This window comes from Sphaeramia orbicularis, chromosome 6 (assembly GCF_902148855.1).
Source record: "Sphaeramia orbicularis chromosome 6, fSphaOr1.1, whole genome shotgun sequence".
In the NCBI taxonomy this organism is placed as follows: Eukaryota; Metazoa; Chordata; class Actinopteri; order Kurtiformes; family Apogonidae; genus Sphaeramia; species Sphaeramia orbicularis.
In genome coordinates, this window is record NC_043962.1 from 27741814 (window position 1) to 27765678 (window position 23865).

Sequence of the window (23865 nt, forward strand, 5' to 3'; positions counted from 1 at the left end):
TATTTATAGGATTAGTGGCTCTAAAGATATTAAACATTTTAGATCACTAGATGCTTTTGGTCACTGGTGTATATTTGGGTCTTTATGGGTTTATTATTATGACCAGGATGTGCAGTTACTTTAAAGATAAAGAATGTCAAAAGGGGTTGAAAAAATATAAAGTGACAACAGTGGTACACATAAATATCAATGCACTTGACCACACCGCAGAACCAGTAAAACACAGATTTGTGCTCAGCTGCTGCAGTTACACCAATGCTCTGTGATTGAATAATCAACATGTTACCTCTGCTGCGCTGAACAATGGCTTTCTATGATTTGGCAACACTAAATGTGACCCTGACTAACAAATCTCTGGAGAGTGGGAGGAAACCATATTAACCCAAATGAATAAACAGAGAGCATCCAGATCAAGAATTCAACTAACAACACTGTTGTGTTTTCAGGTCGTGACCTCAGTTGGGATGACTACACTGAAAGAAGACTTTCTTGGGGGAAAAGCTGCTCAAAATGTGTCAGTGATGTCCACACATCAATAACTAGTGGAGTCCAGATTACTTTCATACATTTTTTTTTTTTTTTTTAACTTCAAATTCATGAATATAACATCTGAAGGTTTTAAAGTAGGGGTGTCAAATTCATTTTAGTCCAGGGGCCACATACAACCCAATTTGATCTCAAGTAGGCAGTAAAATAATAACAAAATAAGATGTACATAATGTCAACTCCAATTTTCCCTTTGTTTTAGTGTAAAAAAGTAGAATGTAGCCATAAAAATGTTTACATTAATGAACTATTCTTTCACAAAGAAATGTGAATAACTTGAACAATCATGAACAAACTGAAAAATAAGTACAATTTTAACAATCATCAATCAATCAATGTGCATTACAACTTACAGATCTCAGTGAATCTACAAAGGTACAAAATATTTAGTAACAGGCATTAATTGCATTTATGTTTCTTAAGACATTTCATGTTGTTCATATTTGTTCAGGTTATTCACATTTTGTTGTGAATAGATTGTTTGTAAATGTAAATGTTTTCATGATACAGTTTTCTTTTTTCCATATTAAACCAAGAACAAATTTTAGCACTGTCATTATTTATACGCTATTATGCTGTTACAGTATTGCCCATGAAGTTGGAATAAAATATTTTTACCTCTTGTCATGTCATGACTGTGACAATGTAATTTATTCTTGATAGATAAAGTGTGACCATAGCCACTTTTACGCAGAGATCCCAGCAAAAAGGTAAGATGGTGATCCCACCTTTTTTCCACCACTACTGATTTCTGCAGCCAAAAGGAGTAACAGAGGTGAGACAGACTTTTACACAGTGGACCTGCATTCTGGAATCAAAGGGGTGTTGACGCAGTGCAGCGTCTAGTCTGATGTATAACTTGCATGTCGGAAATACCCTGAGCATAGTGGTGTTGCTAACCTCTTCAGACTCAGCCCGTCTTTCACCGTTCCACAAATGTTAGCATGGATAGAGTCATCTGGCCAAAGTGACAACAGCTTGCAGATCTCGGCGTCTCCCCAGTTTGACATCTTTCAGGTCACGCTGATGTGTTTGTTTACTGTACACGGCCCACGCTCATTTTTAAATCCCCCCAGAGCGGGGGTCACACACACAATAGGTCATCAAAACGTCACACCTTAGTTGCGGAAGGAGGTGTTCCTTTCACATAGCGTTCTGGAATCATGAGTGCTATGTAAAAGGGGCTTGTAACTCAGTATGTAATCATTACACCTGGCCAAAGGTGATTACTAATGTGTCTGAATAGAGATAGAAAGAGGAACGTGTCTAAAAACAAAATTATTCCAACTTTATGGGTAACAGTGTATTTTACTGGTCCAACCCAGCTGAGCTGTATCTGAAATGAGTTTGACACCCTTGACATTTGTAAATTCATCTGGACTGGATTGGACCTTTTGGTGGCCCACGGGCCGCTTGTTTGACACCCCTGATTTAAAGGCTGGTTTTCCAAAGAGCATCAACATTTTTTTAATGTCACTGGCAGTGGCTTATTGACACCGACAACATATAAATTCTGAAAACCTCTTATCAAGTGAGTATGATCACTTCATGTGGCTAAGACACTGAATGTGACTAACTTTGCTTAAATATACTTATATATTATAAAATAAACAGACGATAAAATACTTTTATATCAATACTGTATAATCATAATATCCATGAGTGCATTCATCTGGATTTTTGTTAAATGCAAGTAAAAACACAAAACAGACGTAAAATATGTTGTTGTGAAACTTTTTATTTACTTTTACTGGCACAAGTTGTGTAAGTGGCTGCTGGAATATATTTAAATTGTCCCATCTTTAATGTTGCACCTTTAATGCTCAAGATGACTTTTTCTTAATCTTTTATGATTACCCTTTGCCACTAGGTTGTCGTCATTAATTCTTCCCCCTATAGTTACTGACAATAATTCCTGCACTTTGTCCCACAGACACTGCAACCATTCATCACCCTGTCATCTCTCACAAGGGACCCAGTGGTGTCCATTTATCCAGTGAGAAAAAATCACACACTGTCCTGTATGTAGACGCCACAGCCTCAATGACAACATACAGTACATGGAAAGAAACAGTGTTAACTCATACCTGCCAGATGACTTATTAATGATTGTTAAAATATCCATTACACTATTAGAAAAAAAAAAGGAGGATGCAGAAAGTGAAGATAACATTATAGCAGAGATGCAGTTTTTTCATTGTGGCTGTTACCGGTTGCTTGATGTTTCAGCTCACAGAAGGTTGATACTATCAGACTTGCTACCGCTTCTTCTCTCTCATCTCTCTCCTTCTCCGCCTGCCTCACTCACATTCACTCACTGCCACCTGCACGCACTCACAAATGCACACATTGATGACATAAAAAGACTGCTTTCTGATGAATAAATTTGTATATTTTAGAACCTATCCCCGTTTCAGCAAGTATTCTCCAGAGGCCCTGCCTTCTTCTCTCCTGAGTTCCCCTGCAACCCAGTGGAGTCATTAGTCTGCTTGCTGTGTTGAACTCTTTAATCATCTGTGTGTTACATAAAAAGAGGACTATTCCTCAGTGACACACAACGGCATGCTCAGCTTGGTTGGGGCGTGCTTTGATGTGTATAGGCTGTTGTGTTGTGTCTGCACTATAGGCGTCTTCGGGCTCAGTTTTTCCATTTCTCTGTGGAGGTGAGATAAGATGTCAGTCTTCCTCTTGTAGCAGTAAAGATGCAACTGTGAGAGTGTAGTTTGCTTTTAAATAGGAGCATCAGGCCTTTGTAGACACACATCGTACTATGGTTTAGTCTCAGGTTTGTCACTGTGCCTGTGGTGCCAGGATCACATTTATTTTTCCTGTGTGATGAGCATGTGAATGATGTAGTTGCACAGGTGTGACTGCTAAGAGCCTCTAGTTATCAGTCACACATTTATAACAGTTAATTTACACCTTGTGAAAACAATAATAAAACATAAAGCAAATACAACATGTTACAAAGATATATTTTTAGATTTTATGTCCACAAATGTGAAACCATGCTTGTCTTTGCAAATTAAATTAAAAGTTAATGCATACAAACATGCATGCACATAAACATGCTGCATCAGTGTTCCACAGGGAACAGGCAGGCGTCTGTTGCCATAGTATCAGGTTACAGGTCTGTCAGACACAATGGTGAGGAGTTGCCTTGCGGCTCGGCTTGAGAGGGCAGAACAATGGAGCCGCAGTGCAGACGGAGCAGCAGAGGGCACAACGAGCCGATCTGTTAGCCTGGCAGAGCTGCATGGGTTACTCTGGCCCCAGACCCTTTCCTCGCACATACAATGGAGGGCAGGAGGTCAAGAGCATGAGGAAATGGCGGGGAATTCCCAACATGCTATAATAAAATGGAGTCCTCTATTTTGGTGAGAACAGGGATAGGACATAGTAAGGCGACTCCCAGAATACATCATAACTTTGAATGATTACAGTGAAGTAATTTAGTCAGCATGCAGCTGGAGACGATCAATTCACGGGCCAGTGGTTTACTTTCTTGGACCACTGCTCATTACTTTTGCATAAGTAAATAACTTATCTGGCTGAAAGCTGAACATGGGACCATAAGACTATAACATGTTCATAGCTTGTTAATGTATAGTTTAATCATAAATGATGTTTTGAGTGGGAAAATATATGTTCACTATCGTCCATTTTTTTGGCTTTTACTGGAGTGATGTGTACCATTTGTTGTGAACATCTTGGCATGCTGAAAAATAAAAATTTAATCGCATCAATCCATGACATCCAATATGGCAAAGTTTGTCTGATCTCTCACACCACACAGTGGGAGCCAAAGCTTGAAGAAGGATATCACTTAGTCCAGTTCTGCTCTGACTATAAAGCACATAATATCTCTATTCTTACCTTTTATCTATTGCACACATTTACACTGCCCCAATCTGTTCAGGAGGACTAGGGTTTTCTTTTTACTTGGCTCTCTATAAAGAATGAAGGTCCTGAAGACTGCTGCCCTCAGAGTGGTGACTAAGGGGGGGCTGGTGAAAGCCAGATTTTGTTAAAGCTCTTAATAAGGCACAGTGTGATATATAAGCCCGCAGGCGGCAAAGCTCTGTGTGCAAACACTTCAACTACTCGTATGATAGGCCAAACAGCGGATGGCCTAACAACTCTGTTATTTCACAAGCGACCCTATTTGGCCTCTCTGATATCCTTAATTTGGTAGCTGATTTGATATAGAGCTGCAAATATTTGCTTAGGCACACATTAACTCTGTTTGCCTGGTATGTTATGATAAACAAACCGCAATGGTGTACTGAATGTAATAAATGTTAAACAGTGCATGCAATTATATACTTCACATATCTGGCCCTCCACACTGAAAGCATGCTTTGTGGACCTAAGTTCTATTTTGACAGATCGTTATTCCCTTTCCTGACCACCGAGGGTTATATTCAGGAATTAACTGTTTATGAGATGCCTAGGGTACATCGCAAATCTTAGCCCACATTTTAGTGTGAAGAAAATATGGATTTGATGTGAAATTTCACAGTTTCAGGGACCAGCGATGCCATTAAAATGCACAGAGAAATGTCAGACTGAAAAGCGAATTGCCTTTTTCATTTGCAGCTTGCTTTTTTCTGTGCCTCTACAATTAGCCTTAACAGAATGTTATTATATAAAGTGTCTGCCCTGTGTCTCAAATTATTTAATCTTTCTGGGTCTTATGAACTCTTTTCTTTCTGCCACAGAACCACATAGTATTATTTTATGTTGCCCATGAAAATATTCACAAAGGAAATTTTGTACCACACAGTGGTTTGTTAGATTTTGATGAAAGGTGTTCTCATAAAACTATGTGTGGTGAAAATAATATCACAGACAAACCCCTGTTCCTAAAGGCTGAATACATTTGATTTAAGTCTCTGTAAATTAAAGATGCCGAACTTGTGAAATGTCAATGTGCACCTTATAGTCCAAAATAATCCCAAATCTTACTATGATTAATTACCTCACATTCAAGCTTCGAAAGGAAGGTATGTGTGTGAGATCAGTGTAAGTGGGGCATCTGCGGTCAGCTGTACTGCATTTGGATTATAAGTCAACATGCTTTTAGCTGTGCTGCCTGCTGAATCAGCTGTTTCCTCGTAAGGATAGTGAATGATCTTAATCCTGTGTATCCAGGTAACCTTCTTTGAAGGAGGAACACTGGAAAAATAGTGTAGACAATATAGTCAGCACCATGTCTTGACAAAGACCAGAAAATAAGAGTTTAACTTCTTCTGCTGTTCAGGGTGTTAGGATCTCAAGGTTTTATTGAGCGACAAAAGCTCAGATACAAAGAAGAGAAAAATGAGTAAGGGGTTTTGTTTTAGTGTTGCAACTTTATATCTCTCTCTGCAGGAAAATATATAAGCCCTATAGTTGAGAAGGCAGTTTCTTTTACTTCTTGATAGTTGTTCTGAACTAAGCTTTTCTCAGGATGGTGACAGCTTGCAGCAGTGGTGTGAGTAGAGGAGAAGACAAAGCACACTGTACTCTGAGGCTGTGTGTGATTAATGACAGAGGTGTGTGTTGCAGTGGGCACCCTCGGAGCAGCTACAGATCAGTCTTCCTGTAAGACAAATCTGACACTCACCAACCCACCGCCCCACCTGCTACCCCCTCACTACCATCAAACCCTCAGCTCCTCACAGCCAAGTGCACCCAGCACGACATCACACTCATAAATCATCCTAAACAAAGCATGTTTAATCTGTGACGCGCAGGCCTGACACGCAAATTTATTACCTGTTGTAGGGAAACTGCATGTGCCCCATTGAGTCAAGCCTCTATTTACCTTTGAGAAACCAGTAAAATACTGGAAAGACAAAGTCTGCAACAAAAAAGCTGATGATGGCAGTGTCTTTCAGCCTGAATTCAGAAGACAAAGCCCAGCTTTGCTCAACCATCCCGCTGCCTTTTCATGGTGGATGACATGCTTGCACGACTTTCTCGACTGCACTTGCCAAAAAGATTTAGGGATTTTTCTCAAGCACATTTGTAAAACATGAATACCAAATTATCTCTTGCGGATTAGAGTTAGATTGCTGCTCTATGCATGGTGTGAGTCATAATACTCAACAAGAACTGGGCACCTACTACCTACAATTGTATGATAGAGTAGGTTTTTCAACATCAGGCCTGCAGTAACAGAGCATTGTGAGGGAATATGCATGTAATGTTCAAAGCAAGCAGTGTAGCAGCAATTGAGAAATAATAATACTGAAAACAAAAGTTGAGGGGAATATTCTAACCTAGGTTTTCATAAATATGCATCTACTGTACATGATCTACAGCTAAAATGCAGCATTTGGCGAGGGGAGCACCATGTGTTTTCTAAATGCTGCCTCCAAGTAAACACTGACAACAGAGTCAGATATCTTTAGCTTTCTTGCTATACAGTCTGACAAAATGAATTACAGTAGCATTAAGTTGATGTGGAATTGTAGTTTAAATGCCAAAGAGAGCTGGCTAAGAGGCAGAAATGAGAGTGGTCTCTCCCACACATTCCCTTTGGCAGCCTCTGTTGATCCTGCTCGTCCTCAACATGTCTTTACACGGAAAATGGTGAGAATGTGAAGTGATGGCACCTGCTGACTGGCTTTGGCGATGTCAGGAACACACGTACAGCAACATTTATGCACATGATGCAATCATCAAGTCAGAAAATCTGTGAAATTAGATGACAGTGAAATGTTTTAGTGTAAATAATTGTTGCACCTCAGAGAACTTCAAAGTTTTCGGGAATATTTTTCTTCTTTAATAAATGTAACCTCTTATATTCGCAGCTGTTTCTTGTTTTGAGAAATGGAAAGAGATCAGAGAAAATGTTTTCCTTGGTCGTATATTTGTAAGCCTAAAATTCGCTAATGTCACCTAGCAACTTATGACACTGTGAATTATATGAGTCATTCCAAGTGATTAATTAAATAGTACTTGAAATTAGGGACAAAATGAATAATGGTAAGAGCAGTTTCATTCCTGACCTTGTTCAATTTTTAATGAGCTCAGTACGTTAGAGACTACATTTTATAAATGGAGCTATAGGCTTGTGTGAATATTGCAGATAATTAAAGAGTTTGTGTTATTATCTGGATTTCTGTACATTTACAGGAAAAAGGGACACATCAAGCAAAGAAGACAGTATGGATGTTTGGGCTACCCCATCTTGCAGATGATAAGCATTCGGCGGTGTGATAAACAGTGAGGAATACATTAAGTAATCTCAAGAGAGATCATCAACTCATGATAAGGACCTTTGTATGCTGTCGTTCTCTGCCTCAGGAAGAGCACAGACGCTTGGCAAAACCTACTGCAGAGTGTCAAAGTTGTACAGAAGTGAGATATAAACATGAAGAAAAAAAAACTTAACACCTGAGAAGTGACTCTGAATAACAAATACACAGAAACAGCCTTGTTTTGACTACAGCTGATCATTCAACCTAACTGGACCCTTTTGTATTGACCCATATTTCCGGGATTCCTTAAGTCTCCATGTTATCTGCTCCACCTTCCACATGGAGCTGATATCATTTCAAATGTCATTCCTTCACATTAACAGTTGTGTGCTATTCTATGCTACTTCGAGCCGGCAGGCCTTGGTTACTTTTAATTACAGCGAGTAATGAGAGAAGAGATCCAGACTGTGAGACATGGAGTATTTTTAGATCTTGAATTTGATTATCTAACACATTGCTGTAGTCTCCTTAGATACGACTTTGTTAGAAGACATTTGTATCATCAATAAAAAATTTAAATGACTATATGAATCGAGTTTCACCACTTTATAATCATTTGATGTAATCAGGACTTTTGTGAATACATCACTTTTACGCATTTACATGGGGATATTGTGGACTTTAGATCACATTTATTTATTACAGAAGTACAAACAGCATTTGATTAATAAACCCATTTGATATACGGACCTCACACTGTAGTTTATTTAAAGGGTAACTTTAGATTTCATAGTTTTTCTTAAAAGTCTAAAGGGAGTATGGAATATATGGGCAATTTTTTCCATGACTGAATGTGCACCAACTGGAGGACTGGGGATGTTAGGGGCATTGAGGGGTTTTCACAAAGGTCGTTTTAATGAGCCTCAGATTATGAAATGTTATTTCAGAGCTCTGTGGTCTGATTACTGTCTCAGAAAATTGTGTGACTCAGTGATCTGTTTGTGCTTTTCCCATTTACAAAACAAACATCTATTTTCTTTTGTAACTATCATATTGTCGATCAGACTTGACTTATATAGCCTAACAAAGCTGACTGCACGAGGCGCGTGTTTTAGGCGCTTTTTTAATTGGAGAGAAAGAGTGTCTGGGTCTATTTGTGGTCTGGTGCAATGTTGGAAATGCCAGCTGTCGAGCATCAAAGTGCTGCTGGAATGAAATGTTATTTGGCATGTAAGTTGTTGAAATAAATCACTTATTATGTCACATATAATAAGTTTCCATGCATAATTTATAATGGCAAACTATACACAAGGACATCAGAGTAAAAATTATAAAAGATATAATTGTGATCAACATAAAATTATAAAAATTAACCACATCACATATCTAAATCCCCTTGAAACACTATTATATACCTTAGCATTCTATCATGTTAAAAACATTCATAAACATACATTTGTAAAACAAAAAATAATAAAGAAATATTATATTTTTTGCATTCTTTACACACCTATGCAAAAGGGAGAAAATCCTCAACACCTTCTGGCGCTATGAGTGACAGCTGTGGCTGGCTCAGAAGTCCTGAGCCAAGCGCCATCACATAACGCATGCCCAAAGTGTCAAACTGGTGTCCTACCCTTCAAGCCACTGCCCCCCTTGCTCTGTGCCGGCAGAGAAACCAACGGACAAGAGGAGGAACAGGGCGTAAAGTTGGGCCTCTTGGGGCTCAGAGGGTAGCATCCAAAGCCAGCTGGTCTGGCTTTGACTTAAATGAATGGGTAGAGTGAAAACAAAGGCACCAGGAAGAAGAGGAAGAACGCAAGAAAGCAAGAGATAAAGGAAGTCCATAGATTCAGTGGTAAAAGTGAAGAACAGCAGGCTCTGTGAAAGTGTTTGTGCAGCAAACAGGTGAGTCATAGGTGTCTAGAGAGGACTTGACTCTTTGTACATGATTAAAATGAGATGCCAATTAGCAATTATGCTGTGCCAAGGTTCATTTATAGTTTTGTGCCATTCTAATGTAAGCTATTATCGACTGTATGTGTACCCACATTTTGCATTTTACAGCTCATCACATCACACATTAATAGGTAGATGTAAATCATTATATCGGTGTTGGCTTTATTTTTGCTGCCATCACTGTTTGTTGTTGCTAGCATCACTTTGTAAAGATGGGAGGAGTGCATGTCTGTGTGTCAACACAAAATGCTGTTAGGGAGATGCTGATAGTAATCTGAATCAAAACACTCCAAGAATACAGCTGGGATTTGTTTGTCTGTGTTTTTTTCACATCCTTTGGCATACAGTGTTCAATGCACAGAAAAGAGGAGAATAGCATCCTACTTGCATAGTTATAGTACATGTATAAAATGATAATTCTGACTTATATGTGCTGTTCCAATGATCATTTAATACTGATGTGAAATCTATGAATGTAGAACAGTCAGTGCTCAAGCACATAAATTCCTCTGTTCACAGATGGAGAAAATTCACATTTACTGAAGCTGATGCTGCATATATACAGTATAAAAAGTACTGAAAAGATGAAAAACTAGAACAATTTCAATCAGGCTTTCTCTGAGAGCAGAAATGTTGTACCAAATGCCCTTTTAATATATTTACTTTCAAACTATGCAAGCACTTTCAGATTTTCAAACTGCAAACATTTACATGGTTCCCAAGATAGACTGTTATTTTATTTTATTTTATTTTATTTTTTGTATATATTCAGGATATTGTTTTTGGACTGATCATTGTTATATCTTCATTAAGTTAACGTATTCAGAATGCTAACCTTACACATATCTGCAGATGCTTGTAAAGCAATGAAAGCATCATGTTTAGAAATGCTAAACTATAAAGTTAATGCATTTGAAAAAAACAAACAAAAAAAAAACAAACATGAAAAGAAACCTGGGTTCTGTTTTTTTTAGTGCCACAACATGTTATATTTGACCCACCCACACAATACAGAAATGAATCTGGGATACTGGTAAAAATCACAAGAATTACTCTTTTTAATATGTGCCTCTATGATATCAATTATACTACTGCCAAATTTCAATACATATGGGCAAAGTTTTAATATAAGTGTTCCAGTAAGGCTAAAAACTTAAACATTTTTTTAAAAACTTTCCGGAAAAACTTGAAAAATAACAGCAAAAGATTTGTAACTTTACACTGTGGCTGCTGTTTGTGTCGTGAGTATGAGGGAATTACTGTACTATAGATTAAACACATCGCAGTTGTCATGACAGATGTACTGCTGCTATTGGTTTTACTATTTAGTTGATGTTTTCTCCTTGTGTTTGGGGCATGTATGCATGTTGCACACATTTGTTTATACTGTATATATACAGTAGCTGTAGTCTCGGCTGGCGTACATTATGAGATACAAACGGAATGTTTTCCAACTGTCCACCATAAATCTAACAGGTTGACTCTCTTTGTGGAATAATGTTGTTTTTTGGAACAGTAAAGTAATACAAGACCCTGGAGCCAGCGCATATTGCCCTATGTAGCCATAAAGCACAGCCTCATTTAACCTGGAGCGATGTCTGGCCAAGAGCCAGAAAAGGGGACACTGCGGACATGGTCGACTAAATTTAGCATATTTTGTGCAATTTTCACTATTTTTACCATTTAAAGTCATAAATACAGGCTTATTATGCACACAGTACACTATTGTGAATGTAACTTAAATTGAGAAGTGGTTGGTAGGAAGAACTGTTTTGTAGCACTTTTGTATCGGCATTAAAAGCCATTAAGGCGAGTTGTGGCTCCTTAGCCTAGGGCCCAGAGGAATTGGGAGGAATGAGAAAGGACTAGACATAGCCTTCTCCTTAGGGAATAACCACAGAAAAAGGTAGCACAATACACTTGGGAGCAGACTATAGTAGACTAATACAAATGAGCTACATACAGCGGCAGGCGAACTTTCTGGAAACCTGTTTCCTGCATAAGTAAGCATTCAGTATAATGAAAATGGATTTCATTAGAAGAAGATTTCTAGTGCAGCAGTTTCATTTAAGAACTGTTTCTGTTTGCAGAGTTATTGGGTTGTTCTACTTTTATTTGAAAAATATAGAGAGATCTGGAATCCATAAAATGTTTAAATACCTAAATATCGAGTAAATTCATCATGAAATTTTGCAACCAGTGTATTTATACTACAGTTAAAGACAGAGATCCAGTACATGCTTTCACCTGTAAAACTGTGAGTAGCCAAAAGTGTGAAACTTTGCTGCTCCTTCAGTAACTCCTCTAATTATACTATCCTCACTCAGTAATACATAAAAATTCATATCTTTTTGCGTTGGCTAAAAGGAGCGGTAGTGCGACGTAAAAATATATTATAAAAAGTCCTACAGATATGTTATTGCTGTATTAAATGCAGACTAGAACTGCAATACATGTATCTTAATCATCAAAGGCCTAAAGCATCTACTGATCTAAAATGTTGAATAACTTTTGATCTATTAATCATATCAATACATTTGAATATATTATGTAAAATGCAGTTTCACAGTTTTTAAGCGGCCCGTTTGGATGGTCAGAGGCTCCGTAGTGAATGTGGAAACACTGTCATCTTCTGCAACACTGATTTACCACTAAAACCCATGGAGTTTGACAAATGACAGTGGTTGTAGAACCTTGTTTTTATGTTCAGTTAATGATATATTTTGCTGAAAAAGTCAGTTTTTATTCAGAAATATACTACATTTTCACTGAAAAATTCCAAATCTGGATGTAGATGTTTTTCTGGGTCAGGTTCTGCTTTGTGATGCTTTTAAGGAACGTTGTTGCATACTTTCAGTACCTTTTAAATAATTGGTGGTGTTGTATATGTATGTTTTTATTATGGTGTTTTATGTATGGTTTTAGTGCTGAGTTTTACTATGTTTTATGTACATTTTTAGTGTTAGTGTGTGGCTGAAACTTGTACTTTCTGTAACTTCTGTTGCTGCTGTCTTGGCAAGGACGCTCTAGCAGAAGAGGTTTTTTAATTTTAATCATAAGACATTTTTTTTTAGGATAATAAATTTAGGAAAGGTTAAATGTGAGGAAAAATCTTTTAGAAGTCACAACAAAAATAATTCTAGGTTTTATAGGGTTAAAGTAAAAACAAATGCCCTGTATTATCAATTTAATATGTAAAAAGTACTTGAACTTTGTAGTTGGTCAAAATGAAGCTAATCTATAACAGCTGCAGAGTATAAATTAAAAAAATATCATCTTAAATTATTATATGCTGTGATATTCTTTTACGCTGTTACTTATGGAATTAAGTGGTGTTTCAGCACAAATTAATGTAAGCAGGTAAAAGTACCTTAAAATTAAGAGTAATCAAGTACTACTTAAGTAGGCTAAACAAATGCACCAGTAACCCTATTACCTGACTGTAATTGGTTTAAACTATTAGACTCTTTTTCCCCTCTGTCAGTGTAGCCTACATGCAGTCACTCCAGTTTTCCAGAGTAACCTTCTCATATCATCCCATGTGTATTACATACCCAAGATAATTGCGACAGTAGTCCATCATTGTGCTGAATTTCTGTAGCACCTGCTTCCAAGTGCCAGTAATAACAGTCCATTGGGCCAGGAACCACACCTCCCCCGATATTGCAAATACACGTGACACTACTTTTCTATGCGAGTCCCACAAACCCCTCCCCTTCTCACCTCTTATTGGCTGCTTGATAGACGCTTCGCATTCCGGTTGGCCCGGGCAAATGTCAGACACACCGAATTCCTTTCCCGTTGTCTTAGAGATATGACGTCAAATGTATAATATGATAAGGGTGAGCCGAGTAATTTTAGGAAAAGTTGTCCAAATCTGAAGTCAGGCTTGATGTGAATAAAAGGAGGTTACATAAAAATCACTGTCATGGGGGCAGATACTAACTAACAGTACGCTTCTTTTTTTTTTTTTTTTGCTATTTTTCTCCCCCCCTGTTCTGCTTCTGTCAAAGTTTCCATAAGTTGAGTTAGACTGTAGCTGGCTCGTGCTCGGAGCTGGTTTGGTTGTTATTATAATGTATCAGCTTCACGCGCAACGCAACAACAGCTTTAGTAACATGCGTAACCGTGCGTAAAAACGGAAATGGATTTTGACTTTTCCGTTCGGTTGCGTGTATAAATTTCAAGTTTTGCTACTTCTTGTAATTGTTTTGATGACATTATATATGTGTGTGTGTGTGTGTGTGTGTATTTGACACGAGAGAGAGAGAGGGAGAGAGAGGGAGTGAGGGGGCAGAGAGAGGCAGTTCGTCAGATAAGGGGAGGAGTCTCTCACTGACAAGAGGGAGACTGGCTTTTTCTGAGTTTGTCAGCTCCCCCTAAAATAGCAGTCAGCGTGTAAATGTGAACTGAAATTACGTTTATCCACTGGAGCCACCGATATAGTGTGTCTATATACAGCGACTGACTTCGGAGTAAAGGTGAGTAACGGAAATAGAAACAATGTTACGGAGTGTAGCGGCGTTAGCTCCAGGGAGAGTGAGGGCAGAAAGGCGCAAGAGGGAGACGTAGAGTGGATTTGGAAGACGGAGATATTAACAGGATATCTGTGTTATCTATCTATCTTCTCCGGGGTACATACCGAATACGAGATAACAGCCTATAAAAGCCGTGCCGCGCTATTTAGCAGCAGTCGTTTTCCAGAAGTCATTTTTACTGCGTAAAATGTCCAAGTGCTTGGTTAAAGGGCCAAGTGAGGCGCGCGCTGTTGATATCACTTAATTGCGAGAAACTTTTACAGGAATTATCGTCAACACTAATGCGCCCATAAAAGCGTATCTGCCCTTCAGAGATTGTAGCAGAGTTAAAGTATTGCCTTAAAAGTCCTTGTGAGTTTATTGTGAGATGGAAAGTGCGGATTGTTAAACTGTATTTTGTAAAACAGGCGCGCAGTATGGGCAAAATAGTAATCAGTGTGTATGTAATAACACTGTGAAGCCATCAAAACAACTGGCTAATGTTGTCTATCCTAGAGGTTAAGGTCTGATATTGTGTTTGCTGGAAAGTCTAGGTGTTGCATGAACATAACTATGATTGTCGAGTACGTTTTCAGATTTTTTTTTTTTTTTTACAACGTTGCTCGTTTTAATAGTTGCCTCACTTTTGTGGTGCTCAAATGCAGATGGTGTTGGTCAGCTGGTGCACTCACACTACATCACTACAGTTGCTTATTGCCCTACATGACAGCACCAGTGCTGTTTGCATGCCTGCAACTTAATTAATTTTACAACTGGAGACTGTTTGCCAGCTGCATTTAAGGGTGAGATGCATACCAAATACAATCCAGCACTCATTTTCTGATCTTTAACATGATATACCGTCCGTTTGAAAACTTTAAAATTACATTATTTTAATTGAAAGTAATTTGTGCGGTTATGACAGTGTACACTTTATTTCAAAGATTGGGATCAGTTAGAGTAAATGACCAGTTAAAGCTAAGTGAATCATTGGAATTAAGGTAATATTTTTTGAAGGTAATCTTTGTTGGAATAAAGGATCCCAGTGCAAACAGGAATGAGCGACGGTGCACATGAAAAGATATGTGAGCCTGTAGGTAACTCAGTCTGGGAGAAATTTTATTTTTGCCGTACAGTTTGTTGAATCTCTGGGACACTTGTGACCTTAACCCCTGGCCAGAGTGGGCAACGTCCACCAGTAACTTGACCTCCCCCACTGTTTTTACTGTTGGCCTACATTATACTGTATGTTTAACTGCTGCACTTAAACAATACTTTAAGTTTCAACTAAAATACTACTCACAAAGCTAAAATGCCCATGCCACCTTTATGATTTTCACCGTTGCTGTGAATTTTATTCTTTGTAATTTTAATTATCTGGCAATTTACAACTTACAAATTGACACAATAATTATATTTTGTTCATATTTTGCTCCCACCCATGATAATAGTACATCCAGGATTCTTCAATAACATATTTTACTTATTATAGCTTTGGTTTAATCCCAGTTGTAAATATTTTACTTTTTTCAGTAAAACAGTTAACATTGAAGCAGTGACAGCTTTTATCCTGAATATATTTTTTTAGAGTTGTCACAGTAGAATTAAAGCATATTAGTATTTGTACTCTCTGCTGCTGCTCTGATGGCATGTACATTACCATGCCAGCTGGTTGCAAGTGATTTCTAAAGCAAAGCAGTAAAGCACCCTCCAATCTACCGTCATTAGCTTCTGTGCTGCCCCAGGCTTCGCCAGTAATGGGTCTTGTTGCTCATGATCCACATCACATGAGCTCTTATGTCTAATGTGTGGATGAGGGATTCTTTCAACGCTGCTGAAATGAATATCATTTTAACAATTTATGTCATGTATTAGTCAAAGGAATGAGTGTGATGTCTGTGAAGGCAGAGATATAGCCATTACAAAGGTCTCTCTAATGCATGCAGTGAACTGTTGCTCTAACCTCAGAGACCCAAAATGTTCTACCTTTGCCATTACACAAACACAGAAAGATGTTTGGTAATATGATTATTAGATTCCACAGTGGTTCATTTAATTAAGGATTAGAGGATGTAGTAATGCAAGGTAGATGGATGGCATTCCATGATGACTACAACTGTTTAGTAAATGTTGTAGCCTTGTTACATGTGATGTTTGTGTGACCTGCAGATCTCTGTAAATGTAAGTGCGTGTTCGTGTTTTAGCAGTTCTCTCTCAGTTTAGCAGCAAGTTCTCATTGGAAAGGGAGAAATGAGAGGTGGTGACGGTGTGAGGAACGAGCAGCTGTAGCATCTTTTACTGCACTCCTCATCCCACTTCAATCTCTGTGTCTCAGCTTCTCCTTCCAGGAGAAATGTGGAGTGTGTGGGCGAGTCGGATCTGCAATTAACGCTGGTTGTCAGAAAGAGAATGCTGGCGTTTACACGATGCCTCTGAATCACTGAGTGAAAGTCTTTCTCCTCCACTCTCCTCCTCCCAGGACATTTTTCCAAAGAGGACAAAACACCAGAAAGCTGAAAGCAAAGGATGTACTGATGAGCAATAAGAAATAGAAGCTGAATATTCTTGGTCCAGTAAAGAGGATAGTGTTTCTTTGATGGTTTGGTAAGCCAAGATGTCCTTTTATACTGAAAAATTAGTAAAGAATTTACAATAATTATGGATAATACCATTGTCATAACAGCAGTTGTAAATATTTTGCAATCTTTGACCTAGTAAGGAATTTATTTTAATGATTTTAGCTTTATTTTTTTCTGTATTGGTTTAATGAAGTGGTTCTTATCAGTGTGCTTGACATGTGAACTTCATGTGCAATTGTATTTTCTAGCAAAAATGTTACTAAAAATAGAGAGATGAAGGTTTTTCACCTGTTTGGTTGGGTAAACTGGCTTTAAGGCACAGAAAGATGAGGTTATTGCATGCTATTCTCTTATTCTCTCAATAGTTATTACTTGCACTTTACTCTGTCGATGGCGAGTGTGAATTTGTGTCAGTGAAGATAACACACATTCATACAAAACTGATTTCTGCTGGGATAAATATTCAGATTCATTAGTCATTTAACTTTTCTCTTTGTGTAACAAAAGCATCTTGTTACCATGGCTCATTGTTTATTGGAGCTTCATCAACAATATGGAGATTCCAGCATTCTCCTGTGAGACCTGGAGGTTGGATGCAGAATCTTGAGCCTGGCAGATAATCTCTTAGACCACAGTTAACTGTAGACTGTCCCCTGTAGACTAAAAACATTTGTGCTGCCATTTTTATAATTACATAGCTGTAAGGAAACTAACCCCTATTTTTATTACCGACCTGTCATTCTTTATTTTCTTAGTTAAAACTGATAGTTTGGTTTAAAAATGATAATGCCCTAAAACCTTAGACAGTGTCTTCATTGGTGCACTTTTGTTTGACCACTAATATATTTGATTTAATATAAGAAAAGACATTGAAGATAATATTTTTACATTTTATAAATCCATTAATTTAGCAAACCTTTCAGCTTTAAATAATACACTTTTAGACTTTAAATATTGAGATTTGATAATTCACAGAGCAAACATACAGTGAACCTAATTTAATTAATTTTAAAGTAGACACTGTGATTTGAAGGCACAGTTTTTACTTTATTTTTCAGCACTTCTTGTTTCTGTTTAGCTAATGTTAAATAGGTCACTCTTACATCTATTATATCCAGAGTGTGGATGTCACAGTGAGCTTTTGGTTAGCACTGATACCTCATGGAAGGGATGTTGTTGGTTCCGTTTGGACCTGTATGTGATATTTACATGAATAGCAGTACTCTGGATGATAATGAGCTGTGATTATGACTGGCCGATCTGGGCATGAACTGGAGCTGGGTGTCAGAAAACATCAACTTGCTAAATGCCTGTGCCTTGTCTTAAAAAATAAAATAGAAGGTGCATGCCTAAATGTAGTTTTCAGATCTTGTTGAGTCTCTGCCACTTCTGCAACTTTTGATTTAGTGCAATAAAAGAACCGTCTCCTTTGTTGCATTGAATCTCACTGCTTGTTAGAATCACCAGTATTGGTTAGGTCCTCTATTGGCCTGTAAGCTCAGAGGGTGAATGTATTACTCGCTGAGGCACTGTTTGTATAGCAAGACAGCTAGCAGTGACCTTTCAACTGTCCTGCCCTTGACTGAGACCTCTGGTGGTAAGCCACCCTGTTTGGCTCACTCAGCACACGAGCTGCTGAGCAGGGCAGAGCAGCTTAAGGCCGCGCCGTCTTTTCCTGTCTCCCGTGCTCTTTCAAACGAGGCCTGACTGGAGGTCTCCTCACCTCTTCAACCTGGACTTCACAGGAGAATCAGCAGGAAGATCCTCAAGCCGGGCTGCAGTCTAAATCTGCTGTTAATCTGCTTTCGCCACTATGATCCTGGTCTGTCTCTCACACTGTACATCCATACTAGTCACAGGCTGTAACTGACAAGCATGCCATGTTATTTTTTTTTCTACAACTCAACAGGATCATAGTTTCTATGTAGTGCTAGAGTTTCTTGCCTTTAACTAAACATCACATCTTGGTCCCTGTAGTTTAGTGGTGACTGTGTTAAGTTTTGACAGACCTCTTTCTCAAATGTGCAGAAAGAATAACATACACAATGTGTGGTTTGGGAGGGCAGACTGTGGAAGCATGCAGTGGAGCAAAGGTGATGACTTTGAGAAGTCAAGTCATTTAGCACCTTTCTAAGATGCCTCCTCCTCCGTCTTTGGCTCTCTGGAGTGCAAGAAAACCACAGAATCACACTGTGAAACATCTCAAAAGTGAGTGGGCCACACTTTGAAAAAACACAACCCCAAATTGTGTACCATTGTGGTTTGGCAAGTCATTGTGTTTTTTATTTTTTTATTTATTTAGTTTTTACCTGGGGGATTTTTTTATTGTTTAAATTTACCAGACATTTGTACGGAGCAACAATGACAGCCGACAACTACACAACACAATACAGTGGTTATAGTATTAAGTTGAATCATGTACAAAGCCAAACTGATAGCTTAAAAGGAAAGTTAAGAAAGACATTTCTTTGCTGAGTTGCATTTTAACTGAATTTTAATGAGACTCTGAAAAAACATAAATCAAAGGAATATATTATAATCTAATTTACTAGATCAAAAGATCTCCCATGATTGCTAATATACCCCACCGTATTGAATTGGTGATGCTCTAATGTAGATCTTAAAAAGCATCTCTCACTGGAGATTTAACTTCTCCGGTTCTGTATAGAGTAGATTAAGTAGAAGTATCAGGAAAAGGCAGTCAGTTGAATTGTATGCAAAGTAAACTCTTCAAAGGCGGGTAAGCTCGGCGTGATGAATCTATTTACTTAGGTTGATTGACTGCTAAAATAGCCTTTGCAACCATTTAATCTAGACTTGTGCCATATTACCGAAGCGAGCAAGAAGCACTGTCCGTGAAAAAGTGTTTGTCAATGGCTCATGTAGTAAATGCAGCTGTGAGACCTGGCTGTCTCAGTTCCTACAGCGAGCTCTTTGACAAAGTTCAGTAGCTGCTGGTTGGAACAGTTGGATCTCCTGCAGCTGGACTGGCCCCGTGGCCCCCTGAGCTGCAGGAAGGGGGCCTGGCCTGTGATATGCTTGTTTTTTGTCTGTCTGAGAAGCCTTGTGAACCAGGACAGCTGGGGGGGATGTGATTCCTCCCATTATTCTGCAGCACACATCAGCCGTACGAACAGGGACGGGAAGTGACCCAGCCTCCTCTGCTCTGGAAGCTGCTCCAGTCCACCCCAGGGCTCTGACTTGCAGTTCAGAGTTGTGTTCCCCTCAGCTGCAAGGGTTGTGATTTAGCAGTGTGTTTATTGCAATGCCTAATACATCGGCTGGCGCATGAGCACATGTAATCATCTCAGAAAATCAGTGTAGGGCGACTAACATGCATTAGAACAAGATACATTATGTTATGTTTATGTTGAGTGGGCAGATTTGGAAGATAGCAATTTCTGCTTGACCTTGCCGAGTTTAGGGGAGGTGCAAGTCATCTCAAGTATCATTTTTACAAGCGCTGATATAATCTCTAGGCTTTTAGAGTTTATTCAGCACACTAAAGAATTAACTTTCATCTACTCTTGAAGACACAAAAATAATGCACAAAGTTTTCAATCTTTGCGTGTTGTCAGTTATATTTCCATGCCATGGGATTGAATTCAATCGAAAGTAGTATTTTTAAATCAAGGACATTTATAAGGGCTTGTCATTGCATCTCCACACCCTACATCCCAGCTCTGTATAGTGTGACTGTGCTTGTGAGTGAGGCGTCGAGTCTGCCCGCTGTTTTTGCGTCTGCCCGCCTGTGCCCTCCCTTTCTCCCAGTCCACTTTCCATCTGTGTGCTATGGGCTGCAAGTCCAGGTGAAAATGGTGTCGTGTTTCCACCAGTGAGCTGTTGCCAGCCTGTATTCATGTCAGCCTGTGTTGTTCTTGATTTTGTTTCCCTCGCACCCTCAACCTCTGTCACTGTTCCAACTGCCATGGGTGTTCAGAGCATATATAGGGGGCATCCATCATCAGCCGTTGGCCCTGGGACTCAATACCAGAGGCTATCAGCAAATAGTTTGACTTAAAAGATTCCTGGAGAGGCGAGCAGCAGAGCCTGTGGGGGTCTCTTTCTCTTTCCCTCTCTCTGTCTGTCTCCCTCTCTCTCTATCACAGTGTTTGCACACAGTATTCATGTGACAGCTAGCACACATCATCTGATTTGGAAGAAATTGTGGGCTAGTTGCAGAAATCCCCCCTTAGATTATTTGCTCAATGAATGCCACCCATTGATACAGTATCAATAATTTTTTGAATTGCAATAGACTAACAGAGAAAAAAAAGCGGTAGATAATATTTCAACGATTCTCATAAAGGAGTTGCAGGGAGCCTTGCACATTTTTTCTCCCATCTGCTGTTACTGTGAAACGACAGGGCTTTCATGGATAGCCTGTTGTTTAAACTGCTGTTTACTGTTAAAACACATCACTTACTCAGTCAGAACATGGACTGATTATTACAAATGATGAATTTGTGTTTGTGTGGGGAATGTAATGACATAAAAACTGTCACAAAGCTTTGATTATACTGATTTTTATAGATTTTACAGCCTCTTTCAGCCTCTTTATGCCTTTCTGCACTTTTCGGAAAGGTTGAGGAAGATTTTTTTGACCTGAAATATTTGATAGATGAAATGAAAAATGTGAATCAGAAGCTTGTTTGAGAACATTAATAGACTATTTCTATAACATAAAATTGTAAGAAAAAAAATCAATTCTACTTAGCCCTTTCACTGTTGTTATGACTCATGGCCATCTTCACTGCTCAGATTGCATAAACCTTTTATGTAATGGAACACTGTGGGAAAGAGGCATCGAGTGGAAGATAAAAATGGGAAGACAAAATCAAATATTTATTCTGAGCTTTATAATTTTTTTTCCATTAAAAGCAGACATTCTCTGAAAGAACACAGTAACTATAATCCTAAACAATATGGACTCTTTGTACCAAAACTGTTTGGTACATAGTCTTTTCATAGCGCTCACTATTTATTTAGTGAAATCTCCCTGCTGATCATCAAACACTGAAGGAGAATTGAATATCTGGAATCTCAGCGTCTAATCTGGATCCTGAGTGTTTCCAAAGATGTGCAGAGATCAGGCAAATGTGCTGCTGCTGAGACACATTATGCATGACGTCCCTAATATCCTTACACTGTGGATTCCCCCTGGAGGAAGATCTTAGTTCATCTTGCCTGTTTATCATTTCTGAGTTGCGGTCTGCGCAACATCAAAAGGCAGCTATGGCACTTAACACAGCTCGCAGGGGTTCCTTGGAGTGTGGGGACTGTTGCTCCCCATGGTGTTGGCATTATTATTGTTCCCTAGTGAGAAGTTCATCTGATAATAGACAATCACACTAGTGGACACATGCCATCATACTGTATCACACCACAGCTCCACACTAAAATGCTATGTAAATTTATGAACCTCAAGGAACATGCGATGCATTTTTTCCCCCTTGTTTGTATTTGTGCATCAGTGTGCAGGCAGAGAAGATCCCTGATGTGTCACATGTAACTTTTTATAAGGGAAAAAAACCCACTGTGGCACAGGAATTGTTGGTGTTAAATTGTTTCCTTTTAGCTTTGTCAACACTTTTTAACTATGTCAACATACGCACTTGTTAAATGGACATACTGTCATAAGGAATGGTCTTGATATAGGGCTTCAGGTTAGAGACATAGTTTGTTGAACCAGTGGCGTTAATATGAAGTGAGTAGTTAGCTGTTAGTCTGTCAATTGTATTATACGCACATAGCATGACATCGTGTACAGCAGTCAAAAGGTTAACCTTATTAAGATGCACAGGTCACAATGATACTTCACTCTTGTGCCGCTTTGGGACACAAAAAAAACTGTAGCCTTAACAGTTTGAAACTTTAGCAGGACACTATATGAAGTGTATGCTGCATCTATGATTTCTCAGTCGTCAAGTGCATTCATTTTTAATGAGACATAATTCATCACCCTACCCTTGCATCAAGGAAGTTAGCATTTTTTTGTTCATAAGAGTTTCACTGAAATATGCATCAAGGGATTTACCTTGAGGAGGAGAGTAGCTTTTCTTCATGAAATGGATATAACTGTTAGGAGAGGGTCATCTCTTTATCCTTGAGAAACTGAGAATCCATTCATTGGCTGGGCTCGAAACCTGACTGACGCAAATGGATCATTGGGAATAGAAGTGTCCCAGCAGTAATTATGTTACAACGCCACTGCCGCACACTACCACAGAGGTGGGATGGGCGCGGGGTGCTTCTTTTAGTCTTGTTTCCCTTACATCTTTCCACATAGTTAACACAGTCATAGTGTCTTTTCTCTCCCACTCTGTGTCTGAATCTCCCTCCCTTCCTCTCTCTCACTCTTGTTTTCTTCTCTGCTTTGCTGTCACACACATATGCTATCAAAACCAAACACACGTAAGGTGCAGTGGAAAGTTTCTGACTAACATTTATCCTGTGCCGTTGAGCGAATGTCTCGTCCCTGTGTTGAATGACTCTTAAAGTAAAGGAAAAGTTGATAGCTTATCATGTCACCTATTTGTCTCTGTTGTCTTCTTGGCCTCTACATCCTCACTTCTTGTGCCTTGAAGCTAAAGCAAAATGTTTCATTTTTCTTTGCCATCCAGGGCTACAGTATATGGCACTAAGTCAGTTAAAAAAGAGACATGAAATTAATGTAATGTCAATGGCATTTTCTCATGAAACCCCTAGGCACTTAGTCAAAGTCACCTTGCATAGTCCTCTCATCCCTTGACAGTACTATGAGAATGAGATGGAGGATGTCTGTCTGGTAATGCTGTCAGCATATAATGTCCTTTGGTTATTGGTTGCTGTATCCACTCATCATCATTCAGATTTTGTTGATTGGATACATGTCTGGTATTTATCTGAAGAGTGACATAATTTCTCATCTGTCGGCTGTATATAACGTGGCACACAGTGAAACATTTTTTCAGGTTCATCCTGTGGGGGTTTCTTTCCTTTTGATGTCATTTTGGAGGTGATAAGTAGCTTTCTGTCTCCTGGTCCCTGTCTACAGCACCATCCCCCAGCCCAAGCAAGGTGCTAGCAGCATGG

General features: G+C 38.8%; 2 protein-coding genes across 2 annotated transcripts in view; one reads left to right on the forward strand and one right to left on the reverse strand.

The window, feature by feature from the left end:
- The window catches only part of ttc23 (tetratricopeptide repeat domain 23), a 42070-nt gene extending 28730 nt beyond the window's left edge, over positions 1-13340 (reverse strand). The window contains exons 1-2 of the mRNA XM_030135966.1: positions 13250-13340; positions 7149-7228 (exon numbers count right to left, since the gene is read on the reverse strand). Coding sequence (XP_029991826.1) covers positions 7149-7204 — 56 coding nt within the window. The 5' untranslated portion in view covers positions 7205-7228; positions 13250-13340. The remainder of the gene's footprint in view (positions 1-7148; positions 7229-13249) is intronic.
- A 657-nt stretch (positions 13341-13997) lies between these two features.
- Positions 13998-23865, forward strand: part of mef2aa (myocyte enhancer factor 2aa) — a 52409-nt gene continuing 42541 nt past the window's right edge. The window contains 1 exon segment of the mRNA XM_030135969.1: positions 13998-14176. The gene's annotated coding sequence lies outside the window, so the exon portion shown is untranslated.